This window comes from Cyprinodon variegatus, unplaced genomic scaffold, assembly GCF_000732505.1.
Source record: "Cyprinodon variegatus isolate N-32 unplaced genomic scaffold, C_variegatus-1.0 Scaffold416, whole genome shotgun sequence".
NCBI classification, from domain to species: domain Eukaryota; kingdom Metazoa; phylum Chordata; class Actinopteri; order Cyprinodontiformes; family Cyprinodontidae; genus Cyprinodon; species Cyprinodon variegatus.
Window position 1 is genome coordinate 649,156 of NW_015150869.1, and position 16,577 is coordinate 665,732.

Genomic DNA, 16,577 nt, shown 5'->3' on the forward strand with positions numbered 1-16,577 from the left:
AAAAATTACACTTGCTCTGTTTGGGGGACATTTCTTTCAGTCAGGGGAAGTTTCTATTCTGATGGATCTGATTGGCCAGATTTTCAGCTTGTATCTGATGGAAGCTAGCAGATAGCTTGGTGTTTCTGAATTATTTCTATGGTAAGTTGATGATATCACTACATATTTTGACATTCTGAAGCCATAGCTGCCTTGTAGCAAAAGAATTCAGCAGTTATATGTGACACAGTCAAATACAATTAATCGTGTTAACCACCTAGTTGTAGTGTAACTGTAGCTAGTGATTAATAAGTGCACTCTTGTGATAGCTTAATACACTCGTGTGTTTTTTGGCAGCAATTTGACACCATAGTTTTTGGCCTACAGGCAAGACTGCCACACACAGTCTTGCCTGTAGGCCAAAAACCTCCATGGTGCAACATGGTGGTGGCAGTGTAATGCCGTGGGGATGGTAAGAGTTGATGAAAGGGTTGATTTATCTGAAAAGATAGATTCTAGAAAAAATCCTGTTGGGAGACTTGAGACTGGTGCAGATCAGTGCAGTGGCCTAGTCAAAGTACAGACTTAAATCTCATTAGACAGCACCCAAATATTGATGTGTATGATGCTATATGGGGAATCTTCCTGAGGCGATGGTTCCAGATTTAAGGTCTGGGAAGCTGTGGAGCTTTAGGTTCAGTTGAAGGCAGCGCTAAGAAGTGTTAGCGTATGCTGGAGGACTCATGTAGCATCATCTTTCCTCTTCACAAACAACAAACAGTAACAACAACAACAAAAAAACAAATAGACTGAGGTTTTTTGTTTTAACATGCTAAAAAAATATTTTTTTCAATATTCGCTTGCAGGTAACAGCATGATGAGTTCCTCTTCTGGAACCTCATCTATTGAATAAGAAAGCTTGAACTCCATTTGCGCTTCATCCACTCTAATAGCTTAGTGGACTTTGACTGTGAGTGTTTGAATATGGGCTTGGTGTTGAGTAAATCCTGAGGTCATACTTGATGCGTGTTTGCTCGTTGTATCATCTGTTTGTGTGTGTGTGTGTGTGTGTGTGTGTNTGTGTGTGTGTGTGTGTGTGTGTGTGTGTGTGTGTGTGTGTGTGTGTGTGTGTGTGTGTGTGTGTGTGGAGGAGAGGGCAGGACACAGGCAGGGCGTTGTATGTAGACCAGCAGCCCCAGTTATTTGGAACAAAAGCTCTGTTGTTGATAGATCATGTGACCCTGTACGTGTGTGTGTGTGTGTGTGTTCCACCCTCATCATGTGATGCAAGCTTGAGGCAGGCTCTGAGAAGTGCTGAGTCGATCTGAGAGGTTCCTTCCACCGAGGGAGCGGGCGTGCATGCAGAAACAGCAGATGGATAGATGTCTGTCGGATAGAGACGCAGGAAACCCACTGGACCTTTTCTGGTAGCGCAGAGGGGAAGCATCAGTCATCCAGCCTATTTTTGGACAAGTAGAAGAAAAGTGAAGATGCAGGGCTTCATTTTGAATCCACATATGAGTGACGAGGCAGGTTTGGGCTTGTTCTGTTGAGAGTTTTAATGCTTTTATGGGGAATATTTTCATTGACATGTCTTCTCAATGACCGCTGACCGAGATTGTTCATTTCAAAGCTTCACTCCTTATCTACTCTTCAGCAAACTTACCTTTCAGACATTTATCTTTTTTCTAATCTGCTCCAAAATAAGTTTTTCTTTTTGTGTTTTTTTCTGAAATTGTCACAGCTGAGTGTACACGAGCAACAGTCCAGGGTTATTTGATTAACCTCTGCTGAAAGAGACTCATTGAAATGAGAACTGATGCAGTCGTTAGAGATGAGAAGCAGTTAGGCAGCCACGTGTCCTCAGTCATCCTGCAGGTCCTGTATGGCTTGTTTGATTGAACAAACCTGCTCCAGGGACCCTGCAGGTAATCTGCTGCTTTGTCTTTTTCTCTGCGAGGGTTCAAATGTCAAGCATACATTTCCCAATTGCTCATTGGTCCATCTGTCATGCAGTTGTTGGACTTGATCTCAGCACAGAGCACATGCAGGACTATGCCCTGTTGACACACCCTTCCACTCTGTAACTGCTTCTTTTTAACTTCTCACTACACAGAGACACTTTTCAGCCCCAATCTGGCCGTTGAACTTGTAGGAGTGGAAGAGTCAAGCTACAGTAACTGAGAGAGCTCAGAGTAAAGTCTTCTTCTTTTCTGTTAGGGTGGATTGCAAGAAACTAAAGGGTAAAGTCCTCCATATAAGCAGTTAATCAATAAATAAATAATATTGGAGCAACTTTGGGAATATCATGTTATTATTTAGCATGTTATGAATAGGACTGAAACTAGACTTTTTAAAGCTGCATATACATTTGAAACTAGATATTTAGATATACTTTATATAAAGTCACATAACTTATGAATGCAAAACTTTCCAGTTTTATTACAGTTTAGATTCCCCCGAAATTGTTCAAATGTTTTAGGTGTAATTCCACAGTAGTTAACTTGAGTTTGGTTCATTACTCTTGTCAGAACAGATGTGAGTTAAACAAGTTTGAAGACCGCCTGACTCCCACACACCTTTGGCTTTAAGACAGAGACTCTAGAACACTGACTCTGTATTCCTGAGGGCGCTCTGTTACTAATACGCCTCATGGTCCTTTTTGAAGACTCATTTGCTCCCAGGCTTTAACATGTATTTAGATGTTGCTTACGTATTTCCTCATATTGCCTCTTACTTATAATAATGTTTAGGAAGCACAAAAAGTGTTCACACTTTTTAAGTCTCTTTTTTTCCCTAAAATGTTACATATTGTTTTTATTTCATTGAAGAGATTCATTGGATATTAAGACCTTTCTGCCTTTTTGTTGGTTTTGAATTAATGTCTTCTTGCTCTATGTGTTATCCTCCAACATTTGATAAGATAAAATCAGAGAACTTTATTGTCCATCACATTTCCTGAGACGATTTGTCTTTGACATCTGGCAACAGTTAATACATAAAACACATCATTTAAAAGGCATATCTAAAGGGATTGCATTAAAATATGATATAAAGAATATATTTCACACACTTAAAATCTCTAAAACATAAAAAAAGAATGAATAAATAAATGAAATAGGAGTCATTCCGCTGTGGGAAATGACCAGATTTAGCCGGCATCTTGCTTTTGTTCGAATCTTAGTTTACACCTTGGACACAGAACCGGTCTCCTCTGTAAACGGTGTGGTTGATCCATCCTTTGCTGTCATGCCTTAAACAGATGAACCTGACACCTTTAGAAATCTGGAAATTAGATCCAAGGATGGGTAGGTCACTTCCTGAACTCTGGGCCTATTTCTGTTCATTTTTCCATAATGGTTTGTGAGAAATCAGCCTTTAAATCCATCAACAGCTGTCAGGTTCAATGTCAGAGAGAACAATCTGGTTAATGTGTCTTATTATAGAGGTTTTGTAAACAGCTGGTAGTAGTTCAGCTGATCTTTGCCACTGTGTGATGCTAAATAATTGAGCTAACAGCAGGTTGGTCCCAGTAGCAGAGACTGGCTCATCCATTATACAGTGGTGAGTGTAGCTGAGTGTATCCAGGGTTGGAATAATTAAAAACTCTCAGGATGCGTATATAAATGATAGCTTTAGTTTTATGCCAAAAGTGACCAACTTTACCTTTAAAAAACTCTTTGGTTTAAAAAGGTAAAAGAATTAAAAATACTAGGAATTAGATTTCAAAACCAAAACCTGCACGCATTAAATCATGATTTTAATGGATAACATTATTCTAAAACGTAATTTAAAAAGTCAAATCTATAAGATTTTATTTCCATAAAAAAAAAAGTAAAGTTCGAGATGTTAAGTCCAAAAATCTACATGCTAAATAACGTTTTGAAATATAGCCATAGTTATAATCAATTCTCTGAAGAGTTTGAGATATTAGTTTATAAGTTCATAACTGTGTGACAGTCTGAATGTTGATCAGCTTTAATTGCTTAATAATAAATTGGTGTGTGGATGTTCGTGTTCCACATTAGTGTCTGACCTCAAAATGAGCTTTTAGGAGAACAGTAGAAATAAAAAAAGATTCCCTAAAAACACCTAAACTCGATGGAAACCATTGCATGAAAGGCTCTTTTTCAGCTTTGCCACACATCAGAACCAATCAGAGGAACAGACTGGATGTAGAGAGCAGCCTGGTATCAGCTGTTTTTCACACTGAGCTATGATGAAAAGTGAAAAGAAATCAAACTATTTAAGTCAGTCTGACTAATTTTTGTTCTGTATTTTTTTTTTCCAATTCATCAAGTTTAAATATGATTATAAAGCTTTATTTTGTATTTATTTCTATTCCTTATTAACTTCCAGACAACATATTTATGTGATTTCTTCTTTTACAATGCGTAAGAATTAATAAAATATTAGGTAAAACTGTTTTTATTTTATAATCAGTTATTATAGGACAATCGTCAATACTTTTGACTGAGAGGGGGTACTCATTAGAAACAAACTGATCATAGGGGTACAGAAGTCAAAAAAGGTTGGGAAACACTGCTCTAGGATATGAGTGAGGGCAGAAAACAGTCCCTTACCTAGGCTGACCTGTATTTATGAAGTTATGACAGTGGAAAGTGTGATAACAAAGGCTGGATGAGGACCCAGGCCTCTTTTCCATCCTGCACAGTAAGGGAGAGGATAAAAGGCATGTAGAATATATCAAAGTTTACAGTAAAAGGACTGAATTCATCTTAACATCGCTTTAGTTTTAGACTCTTTCACCAGTAATTGTCTAGGATCCACTTGTTTTTTGCACCTACATTTGCATCTACATTGCTTATATCACTAAGCAGTTTAGATGAGAATATGTTAAAAGGTGACAGACTCTTGTCTTATTAAAAGTTGAGCTGTACGGGGCAGGAACTGAGTGATTTCTAGTAAATGTTGAACCCCAGTCGGCCTCAGCAGATGGCCGCTCACACTGAGTCTGGTTCTGCTGGAGGTTTCTTCCTGTTAACGGGGAGTTTTCCTCTCAAATGTCGCTACAACCATGCTTGCTGTGAGGGATTGTCTTTGAGACAATGAGTCGATGCAATCAACTGGTTTTCTTTAGATAAAAAACTTTGAACCAATCTGACTGTATGATCTGGTTGGATTGTCTGGCAGAAGAATTTGCTTCCTGTAGCAGCAGACCGACATGTCCTGCAGGCCGGAGCCTCTTAAGGACGAGATTAGGTTGTTTGTAACAGGAAGAAAAGCACAAGAATTTTTTTTGTTTTTAACAGACTGATGTTAATTATGTGTCATACTTTTTGCTTTAAGAACTCATGAGAACGCCAATAAACAATACATCCTGTTTGCTTTGCTTAACGTATATAATTTCTGCATATGGCTTTTAAGATTTTAAGTCTAATTGATCGGGTTGTTTTTGTTTGTTTTTGTTGTCCAGTGGCTGCTGTTAGCAGAGATGACCACAAGGAGGGGCTGTGTCTCCTTATCCCTAAGGAGCATGAACCATGACATCAGCAGTGCTGGTTGACAGAGGTGGGACAATGGTGGAATCAGCTGAAGAAGACCTTCAGCAGGTCTGATGAGGGAGCTCCTTTATTCCTGCTTAATACCGGTTCTGCATTGTTGAGTCTTTGCCTCATTTTTTTGTTCCATTTTCCAAACAGGAGGAACTGTATGAGGCTGATGCAGAGCTGGAAGGAAAGGTTGAGGATCAGTGTGATGCTGGGAAGGTCTGCCAGGAGCTGGAGGGAACAGATGAGGCACCCACTGCTGGCCTGGTCTATGAGCAGTTGTGTATAGAGATGAAGTCTACTTTGTGCAGGAGATGGAGACTGAAAGAGGTGAGATTTTACCATTGTGCTTTACCAAATGAAAGCCAGGCTGATCATGAGGTCTTCCTCACCCACCTGCACAAACCTCAGCGTAGTTCCTTATGATTTTAATCGTTAAAAATTAGGGAAAAATTAACACGAAAGAAGCTGGTAAATGCTTTTCTTATTTAAGTAATACAATTCAGCAGTTCCTAGATGTGTTTCTTCCAGCTTTTCACATGTGGAGTCTGAAGTTTTTACTCAGTGGTGTGAGCTAAACACCTGAAGCCCTGTCAGATTAGAGGTGATGTTTATGACCGGGCCAACCTAGCATAGCCTTCGATCCAAACCTTTTCATTGTAGCTATGGCTTAAATTACCCACTGTTAATGTTCTAAACTTTGATTTCTATTTGAGAGCAGCTATTTCACAGGTTTTTATTGTTTCTCTGGTACAGATTAATGTGTTTCAGTGAGATAAGATGGAAATATTGAAGGTGTTTTGTGATCTTATAGCAATTGACTGTCAGTTAAAAAAAAAAAACTAAATCAGAATCTCTCCTCATTGTCATTGCTGTAGAAAAGGATCCCCACAGCATAATGTTGCTTTCGCCATGTGTAACCACATAGCAGTAGTTTGGGGATGGTGTGTAGATCTCTGATCCATGCTGTCCTTTCCCAGCCTTAGTAAGGTGGACAACATGTCCTGATAGGTAGACATGCTTTACCCTTTCCTTTATTAAATGATTGATTCGATACAGCTCCTAGAAATGATCTGTGTTTTATTTTCTAACTCTGCGTTGAATTTAACTAATGATCTATCTCTTTAAGACCTCAAAAGAAGAGTTGCATTCATACTGAGGTAGAAAAACATACAGCTTGTTTTGTTTCCTATTTACGGCTGAAAGCTGATATTAATCCCTGCAAAACTTGAACAATTTAAACTTCATGTTTTGAGCAAAACCAGACTGAGATGCAGTTTTCTTAGATCGCCACCTTGTGGATATAATTTAAACAGTGGATTCTCACAGGGTAAAAATGTAATGTTTATTATTAGATGCATAAATTATTGATGATAAGATCAGTTATTTTCTGGATAGATGCAGGTCTTTTCTTATAAAATCTCATTTAAGATATTTTTATGGGATACCTTTTTTTTTTTAACTAAAGCAGTTAGTCTGTCATTTTATTGTACCACCCTGTCTAGGAAATTGAATTTTTTGTTTTCATACTTTACTTTTATTTTTATTAAGCAGTTTTGTCTTTAAGGATTTACTCTTTTCATCACTTTATCATCCATAGATTTGAAACAATCAGTTTTTACCTGCTTGTCTTCACAAATACTGAGAGATCCCCCTTTTCTTTAACTATTCAATAAAAGATCCAAGAGCTTTCGCCTCTTTGGTCTGTAAACAAATAGACCAATTACATCCTCCCTGCATCTTTTTTAGAGAAGTGTTCGGAACATGTGCATAATTGCTGTCATTTATTTCTGTTGAATTCAAAAAGGCTCCTTTTGTCACTTGCTAGGGTTTTTTTTTCTGTTGTGTATTGAAGTTATTGTAAAGATTAATGCAAAAGGTAAACAATGCAACAGCCAGAAGGGAAATCAGACAAAAAACGTCTGACTTGTAAATCTCTACAGGTATTATAAAGATGTAAGCACTTTATCCATTAATTTCTCTCAGTAAGCACTACCTTCATGTTTACTTTAATTTTTAACTGATATTGGAAATTCTCATATTATATAAATGTGTTTACATTTTATTCATTTAGTTTTCTTTTTTTATGAATATGCAGGTTTAAGTTAGGTGCTGAAGTTAAATAAAGTTGTGGGAGGGAAAAAACAGAGGTTGTGTTTGACGTATGAACTACGCAGCAGAGGGAGGGCGAAAGGAGGATTTCCTGTGTCGCCTCGCGGAGGGATACGTTCATGTTTGCCTTATTCATCTCGTTGAGATTTCGTTTCAGCTGCGGAGTGATCTTAGCGGTGAGAAGTCAATGTGAATCTGCAGCGAGAGGGGGGAAACATGGCGACTTCACAGCATGAGGGGCACGCAAACCAGCTCGATCTGCTCATCAGAGCCGGTAAGACGGTTTTGCGATTTGAGAACTCCGGATCTAGAGCGGTGTTTGACGGGCGGCTTTTGTTTTGAGGCTCGAAGCGCGTAGCATCGGCCCGCCCGCGGCGGTGGAGCGATCAGGAAGTGATCACCTTGGTCGCAACCTGCATGGCGTTGCTCACGGTTATCAAACCCGCTTTAAAAAACGAGGGAAGCTTGCAGCTGGATGGATCAATGTGCGCCCTCAAGTAGATGTGTGCATGGAGCGCCTTTTGCATGTTTGGGTTATTTTCCAGGCAGCTCTGTGAAGGTGAATAACGGATCGGGGCTGCACAACCAGGAAGTGAATAGTTGTTGTCTTTGCCACGCTGTCTGAGGCGGAAGGACATGTGGGATTATTTTTACTAACTAACTACCTCGTATTGAAATGTTATATAATTGTTTATGTGTTTTCTGGAGCTAGGGCACTTTAATTTGTTTCTTACAAAATTAATTCAAAATAGTTGATAAAAAAAAGTAGACCCTGTATTTTCAATTCCTTTTCGCAAAATCGGATCACTTCAGCTCAGATTTCGGTTTGGCTTTTGGGCAAAATATCCCGATTGTTGAGTTGTTATATTTTGGTTTTATAATCGCCGAAAAATCGCCTTTTTTCCTGTCTCTTTTTTTGGTCGCGTGGGACGGCCTGGCTACACTCGCTTTCTTCCCCTACAAGTGTCCAATCAGATTCCAGCAGGGGCGGGACTCTAGCCGCAGCGCCAACCAATGGGGATCCGTGGCGGCTGTTGATTGACAGGGGGATTTGTCTGCTTCTTCGAAGAGAAGTGGAGGGAAATAATGAGGAGTGTAAACACGGAAGTCGTCAGAGGCAGAACTACTTTTTGTCGGACTTTCAGGGAGATGATTATTCTAGGCAGCTTCTCTAATGCCATATGTTGCATTCCAAAGCGTTTTATTTTATTTAACGTTGAATTAAACGGTAGAGGATTTCTTGAGAGCTAGAAAAAGCTTTTTTGCTAATACTTTTAGCTATTTGTTGTTGGCTGCCTTTGTTAGAGAGAGAGACTGGATGCGCGCAGCTGTCTAAAGATAGCCTGTTTCCCTCTCCTGCACCGTTAGATACCCAAACATGGACAGGGTGTAATGCTTATTTCAGGTTTCCCACCGGTGATTGACAACAACAGCAGGTGCCCTCAGAGTCCCTCTCAGGGGCCAAGCGGAGGCCACACTTCCTTTAACAAAGCCTTAGTTTCACATTCCTTTAGATATTCTTCTATTTTTAAAGTTCAAACTTAGATTTTCTGCTTATACATGTTTCTGCATGCTGTTAATTAATTCATCATGTTAACTTACAGATATTTTCCTCTTTATGTTCACATCCATTGAACTCACAATTATGGTGCCTTTTAATTTGCTGCTTTTTTTAGAATATGAACATCAATATAAAACAATTTTGGCACATTTAGTGGAAACACACCTGTGCATATGCAGACATCTCTGTATGTTGGAGTGATGCTCAGGTTGCCTCCCTGTCAGTTTTATGTGTGAACTTGAACATGGAGGAACAATAATTAGTTTTTAAAGACTGAAACAGTAGATTACGAAGGTCTAATAAAACTTTTCTTTTTTTTTCAATGTTACAACCACATTTTTAGTTGATTTTATGTTAGCATTATAATGTGATCAGAGTTGTGTGTACAATAGTGATATTTGATTAAAATTATTGCAGTATTTTCTCTTTTCAAAGCTCCACATTGTCAGCCTTCTTTTACTTTTGATCAACTCTAGGGAAAAACACTGTTTAACTAATTCAATTATTGGGTTTTAAATACTCAATAGAATATTTATGAATGCACACAATTTTCTTTCTTTGTTTTCTAAACAGTTTTATCTGTAAAATGCAGAAATATTTGAAAATGCTCCTTTCTTTCTATGGATTGATTAGGTCGCTTCAGGCTTTGCTTTACCTCTCAACTATGTTTCTGTTCCAGTGGAGGCTTCTGGTTACAGCAATGTCCACTGCTCTGATAAAACCTTTGAGGCTGCAGAGGCTCTGTTGCACATGGACTCACCATCCAGCCTGAGAGAAGACCGCAGCCCAGGTAACTAGAGTCTGACACCCCCTGTTTGCCATTTTGCTAGAAACAGTCCAATATGCTACTGAATATTTGCTTAGACTGTTAAATAAGCTAAGCTGTTCTAGAAATCTGGAGATGCTGTTATTAAATTTCCTTTCAAACTATTGCTGAATTCCTCCTTTCAGAAGCTTTTACCCCACAAAGTGAAGCTACCCCAGACTTTCTCCACGCTGCCATGCGGCCTGACATGATCACAGAAACAGAAGTGGAGATAACCACCGAGGAATGCTGCGAGGAGGATGAGGAAGACGACGAGGATGATGATGAAGAAGAGATGGTCACCTCACTAGAAGAGCCGGAGCCCAAAAATGAGCCAATCAGAAAGAAGAGAGGTACACAAACACAGCATCTTTTCCAGAGCCTAAAATCATGGGCTATAAAACTCAAAATAATGCACGAACGCCATCTAGTGGTCATCTAGAGCCACAATGTTTCCTTGATTTAGGAAACGGTTGAATCCAAGATAGTAGCTGGAATTACATATATCTGCTTGTCAAACTGTGTAGTTTTGGCTCTAGAGGAATAACAGCAACGCAATGGAGACAATCACACAAAGTGCTGTGTTTAAACAGTAGCTGAGTGGAGATAAATCTATGGACATATTAATGCCTTGAATGAGAGGCTGGTTCCTATTAACGGAGGTAGATCTCATAGATGTTGGTTATGGTGCATTCCTCTGTAAAGCTGATTTTAAAGACCCTACTGGGATTAAAAAGTTTATCCAAAAAGTCCAAACGTATATTAAAAACCAAAATTCAGAAAAGTAGTGAAAAAGATCAATGAAAGATCTTGAACGTTTTAAGACCAGGAAGACTTGATTGAAAATAGTAAACAATTAATTTAAGAACTGATTCTAATATATCTGCAGTGTGAGGACTATAAATCTTATACGATTTTAATTTTTAATTGCTATTTTGCACAATTTGCTTAACTAAGTTTTTTTTTTTTTTTGTTGAATATAAGATATATTTTTTATACATACATTGTTTAGATTTACTTATCTTTCTACCCCTTTTATAGGATATAACAGAATAGAAAATCTCTTTATTGTCCCAAAATGGGGAAATTTACAGCAGCAATGCTCACACAAATGTGGACCTTAGAAAAAATGTATAAGAATACCATAATAGGAAAGAGTTAAAATATAAACAATAAAATACTGTACTGTAAAGTGTTTAAACAATATAAAACTGTGCACCTGGAGAATAAATAACCAATATACAGCTATGGACATTTTTACAGTTATGGATATTTAAAAATAGCAGCAACATTAGAGATGTGAAAATTGACAGCAGCAGGTTATTTAATTGACTAAGGTTTATATCATTACATTTGCTTTATTTGTTCCTGCTCCCGGTGGTTGTCGCCTTTATTCCACTCTGTATTCTCATGAGTGTAGTTTTGTTCACTTTACAATTTAAAAAAAAGGAAAAAAAAATTTGAAAGAAACAGCTTTGAAAAATTCAGTATTCAACCTTTTCCTGCTTTGTGTGTCAACTGACGAGGTTGCTAGGCGACAGAGCGTACGGTGGAGAAAGCCACCGAAGGGTAGACCTGTTTGAATTCACAGCCCAAACTCTTCCGGTCTCCTTATTTTCACAGACCTCAAAGGATCCGGTCCAGGTAGACTGCATCCTTAGAGGATGCAGCCCATAAATTGGAACAGATCCTATATTTTCTCCAATTCAACTGAAGACACTGTCGCCTCCAGTCGCTCTAAAACAGTCCATCGTTGGTAGAGCTTAGGTTTCATTTTGATCAAGCTGGTTATTGTTTAACTTCAGACCTGCTTCCATGAAGATTTTACTCCACCTGAAACCATACCTCTGTTGCTACGCTGCGCCTTCAGCTTCCTGGTGGAACCATTATTCTGTTTCCATAGAAACAAAGTTAAAATGATGGAGCACACTGCCCCAATCCCAGCACCTTCAATCAATGGAAACTATTTTCTTTTAGCAAAACTAAGAAATGCAGGAAATGTTTGATTTAAAAAAAAAAATGAATATATAAACGCTCTCTTTTTTTAATACAGTTTCCTTTTTCTCACTTTAAAAAGTATGAAAACCCATTTTTTCCTCCCTAAATTTTACATTTTTACTAGAGTTTCTGATACCTCTGAAAGTAAAATCTTTAAAACGATCAATGGATTTATAGCTACTGTTTTAATATGTGCATATTCACCGAGGTGACTTTTTTAAATGTTCCTCTTATAGCTGGACCGAAAATGAAGACATCCCAGACGTCCATTTCCAACGCCGCACATGATCTAAGCCTCAAGAAGAAGCCAAGAGAGGGCAGAGGTATTGTTGTTTGAATAACTCTTGACTTCAGCCGATCTGTACGGTCCACTGGGAAAGGATTTGGATAATTTCAGATCAAACTATTTCAAAAGTCAAAGAAATAAACACAAATTATGCTTTTATTTAAGGTAAACGTCTAGCTAAACCAACCCGTAAACCCACAGAGTGTCCATCATTACAATAACTGAAGGGATCTGGACCCATCCTTCTCTGCAATGAACATTGTAGTTCTAATTAAGTCTTATTTTCCTTAAAGTCATGAGGTTCTGAAACATCAGACAGTATTATTAGTACGCTAGGCATCAGGAACATCCATTGTCCCTAAAAGGATTGGGATGAAGGTCTGTTAAACATAAGCTCTGTTTGTACACCTTGAAGCTTTCTCTCTCCGGTTCCTGAAAAGATATCACTTTGGACAAACTCTTTAAATAACACTTCATAACGTAAATGTTATGTTGTTGCTCTGATATAATCGGCTGTTTGATCTGAAACATTTCAGTGCAATAAAAACTCCCAACAGTCTGAAATAATCCAGCAATGAGCATCTTCTGCCCCAAAGCAGCCAATATTTAGCTAACATATCTCTGGCTTTCAGCAGGTAACACCACTTATCTTTGGGAGTTCCTGTTGGACCTCCTCCAGGATAAAAACACTTGTCCCAGGTACATCAAGTGGACCCAGAGGGAAAAGGGCATCTTCAAGCTGGTCGACTCCAAGGCTGTATCCAAGCTCTGGGGAAGACACAAGAATAAACCAGACATGAACTATGAGACCATGGGGCGGGCGCTCAGGTGACCACTTAAGGCTGATTTAAACTTTAAAAGCTTTTTATATATATATATATATATATATATATATGTTTTGCCCTCAAAGGTCTTAAATCTTCCAAATTTCTCTGATCTTTCAGGTATTACTACCAACGAGGAATCCTTGCCAAAGTGGAGGGTCAGCGGCTAGTTTACCAATTTAAGGAGATGCCCAAAAACATCGTCATCATTGACGAGGACAAGGCAGATATGTCCTCCACCGGCGAGCACATGAGCTCAGAGTCTCAGCCGTCCTACGGACGGGTGCCTCCGCCTTCAGACAAACTGCTTCAGAACTCCAACCTGCCGTCCCCCAGGAGGCCCAACATCCTGCGGGGCTCCAGCAGACCCGTTTTAGTCCCCAGTCCTTCCACCACAGTTAGCGGAGCAGCGGGGGTGGGGGCGGCACCGCGGATAGTGACGGTTTCAGCAGCACCTGAAGTGAACCAGATCCCAAACACCACAGCGCCGAGGTAGAGACTGCTGCTAGGACGCCGGAGCTTTCTGTGAGGTCATGGATAATGCAAAGATTCCTGACGCTGCTCTCGTTCTCTCTCTGTCCTGCTAACAGGACGGTGCGGGTGGCCATGCAGGTGCCGATGGTGATGACGTCTCTGGGTCAGAAGATTCCCACAATGGCTATGCAGCAGCCAGCAGGGACGACGGTGGCCGCTGGGTCCACCACCCTCCTCACTAACGCCTCTCCTATCACTGCTGCTGCTAATCCTAACTCTCAACAGAAGGTGTGTAGAAAACCCCAACCACGCTGTAAAGAAAAATTTCAATCTAAAATAAGTGCCTTTTTTTCTTGAATTGAGGTAAATGAGATACTTTGCCAATGGAATAAGACAATTTACATTTAAAACAAGAAACAAAATAATTACATTTTCTTATTATAAGTGCATATTATGGAAATTTTTTGTTTTAAGATTAAAACATACTGATTCCAATCTTATCACATACTCAAATTAATGCTAAATACACTCAGTTGAATACATTTTTACTTATTTCTATATGGTTTTTGCAATGTAGAGCAGGATAAAACTTTCCCATCGTTTCTTTTCTAACACATATTAATATGTGATCTAACTTGGTTTTTTGTTTGTCAAATATAAACAATGACATCGGATTTTGATTTTATTAAACAACAATCTTGGTTGCATTTATCAACCTCTGTGTTTAGTTGGAATTATAAATGTTTTTTTCTTTTCCAGTCGGAATGAAAATCACTTAAAAAGGAAATGAATTGGGGAATCATGACGTTTTAATGTAGTCTTGTTTTTAAACTCTTGTTTAAAAGAAAAAGTTTTTTCTTTTTAAGGTTGTCATCCAGACTATACCGACCATGGTTCCAGCCACAGCAGAGAACGGCGATAAGATCACCGTCCAGCTTGCCAAGATCATCACCATCCCAGCTCACCAGTTAGCCCAGTGTCAACTCCAGACCTCCACAGGCACCAACAAAAGCAACGCAGCCGCCTCCCAGACAGGCATCAGTCTCCTGGGAAGCCCCCTGACGGTGCGAGCCCTCGCCCCTGTCAACGTCGCCCCGGGGGCGCAGGTAATGAGACTCAACGTGCCGACGCAGTCACAACCTCAGACTTTGATGGTGTCGCAGCCAGGAAGCGTCAGCTGCGGACAGACGGTCACTCAGACGGCGGCGCAGCCGCGCATCATCGGCGGCGTCATCAACGGCTCGGATCTGGTGATAGGCGGAGCAGGGGGGGTTACGATGGAGAAGCTGAAGGCTGCAGGAGTGCAGGTCCAGGCTGTGCAGGTTCCTCTGACGGTTCAAGTGAACCCAAAGATGAACGTCCAATCAGAGGCCACAGAAACTGTTAGAAAACTGGAAGCTCCACGAGCGATAAAGACAGAGGAGCCTGAGTGTTAAGGAACGAACAGCTTTCCTTTCCTTTTCTCGCTGCCTAACAAAGTTAGTTTGTACATTTCTGAAGTTTTTTTTTTAACTTGTAATAACCAGCAACAGACTTTTAAGGACAAATCTTTCTAACGTCCTGGATGAAGCTGCTCGGTTTCCCTCAGAATGGCAGTAGAACCCGTTCAGGCGGCGTTCAAGTAGCCCAGCACGGAGTGGACAGATTTCGGTTGGAAGAATCAACGGGACCAACTCTGATCACTACATGAACCGATCATTCACACCGAGTCCGATTGAGGAGAAACACGAAACCACAACACTAAAAAAGACTTAAAAAACCAAAAATCCCCCCAAAAAAATTTTGTTGTTTTTTTCAAACTTGTATCACTGTGTGAAGAAAGCATGAGTGGCGTTAAGAGAGGAACGAGCTGTGGGTCATTATAAGGAACGATATCAGTCCTGCTTGTACATATTTATATGCATATAAATATATCTTCACAGTTTACAGAGCTAATGGCAACAGAGGAGCCTTAGGTTTTCATTTGAAATGTTTAACTGCCTAATAGTAAGCTGATTTTTTTTGTTTTTTATACTTTGTACCATGCACAGTATTATTGAAACTGAACTGTTGGACTTATTTTTTTGTCTGGCTGTTGATGCTGGATTGGATTTACACTCGTCGGCATGTTGCTTGCAGCGTGTCCTTCAGCGTGGTTTAACCTCCTGATAAATGGTTTTAGATGATGGGTTTGCTCATGCATATGCATTCAAGGAATAACGAATCTGAGCCAAGGCATGCTGCCAAATCTCCAGTCTCTAGAACCCGCATCAATTACTCCTAAAGGCATTTAATTACACAGAAAAGCTGCAAAGAAGATGCACTTCTAACCAATGTGGATTCCCTGATTGCTTAGAGGGTCAACATGTCAGCCTGCTGTGCTGATCCTGCCCAGACATTTCAACAGTTGTTTTTTAAAGAGGGAAGATTGTCAGTGTTCAGACTGAACTGTTTGTATATTCAACATTTGAAGCATATTCTATTTTGTTGTACTCTTGTTTCAAAGTGTATTAAAGTAGATTTTACTGAAATACACAGAAAACTTGGCATATTTCATTATTTCCTGATTTGTTTTGTGGTTCTTAAAATTCAGCACCTTTACCTTCTTGCATGTGTGAACCTCCCCTTTATATCATTTTATCGGAACATAGTCCGGGGGAAAAAACACAGAAACCCTGTTTAAATATTTTTAGTTAAGATTCTAAACAATGTTCAGACATCTGTCCACATTCTGACTTCCTGGTATACACCAGCCATTCAGTTTCAGTTTGGTTTTATTGACATTCCTTATGAGGTGTCAAACTATATGAGAAAGGAGTTGCTTTAAAATGGGTTGTACATCTAGAACCATTAACATCTATTTGCCGTGGCAGGGTCTAAAGCCCTGCGACAACTCCATAGTGACACCAACCAATTATATCACTAAAAGTGTAAGGATACATCATCTATGGGAAACCAAGCACCTTGGCATCAACCAACTCCAACATCATGTCAGCTTGGTGCTGCTGTATATTTATACAATCTTAACCTACAGATCATTGAGGGTCAT

General features: G+C 39.5%; 1 protein-coding gene across 5 annotated transcripts; it reads left to right on the forward strand.

Moving 5' to 3' along the window:
• Positions 1-1,307: 1,307 nt before the first annotated feature.
• elf2 (E74-like factor 2 (ets domain transcription factor)) lies at positions 1,308-16,052 on the forward strand. 5 transcript variants are annotated; one of them, XM_015388217.1, is made up of 11 exons: positions 1,308-1,512; positions 5,417-5,552; positions 5,643-5,819; positions 7,759-7,875; positions 9,842-9,952; positions 10,117-10,320; positions 12,202-12,288; positions 12,884-13,079; positions 13,196-13,567; positions 13,666-13,837; positions 14,416-16,052. In XM_015388217.1, the coding sequence occupies exons 4-11, from the start codon at positions 7,818-7,820 to the stop codon at positions 14,983-14,985; spliced, it is 1,770 nt and encodes a 589-aa protein (XP_015243703.1). In that variant the 5' UTR covers positions 1,308-1,512; positions 5,417-5,552; positions 5,643-5,819; positions 7,759-7,817; the 3' UTR covers positions 14,986-16,052. The 5 variants fall into 5 exon arrangements, with proteins under 5 accessions (XP_015243703.1, XP_015243705.1, XP_015243704.1 ...); XM_015388215.1 differs by having other exon boundaries at positions 1,311-1,512; positions 10,114-10,320; positions 14,416-16,050; XM_015388216.1 differs by having other exon boundaries at positions 1,311-1,512; positions 10,114-10,320; positions 12,887-13,079; positions 14,416-16,050.
• The last annotated feature ends 525 nt before the right edge of the window (positions 16,053-16,577 follow it).

Bases quoted from the DNA above. Each gene is read 5' to 3' on its own strand.
- elf2 (XM_015388215.1), top strand. From the start codon at position 7,818: ATGGCGACTTCACAGCATGAGGGGCACGCAAACCAGCTCGATCTGCTC. The intron at 10,321-12,201 runs GTACACAAACAC...TTCCTCTTATAG, and splicing joins GCCAATCAGAAAGAAGAGAG to CTGGACCGAAAATGAAGACA. The intron at 12,289-12,883 runs GTATTGTTGTTT...TCTGGCTTTCAG, and splicing joins GAAGCCAAGAGAGGGCAGAG to CAGGTAACACCACTTATCTT.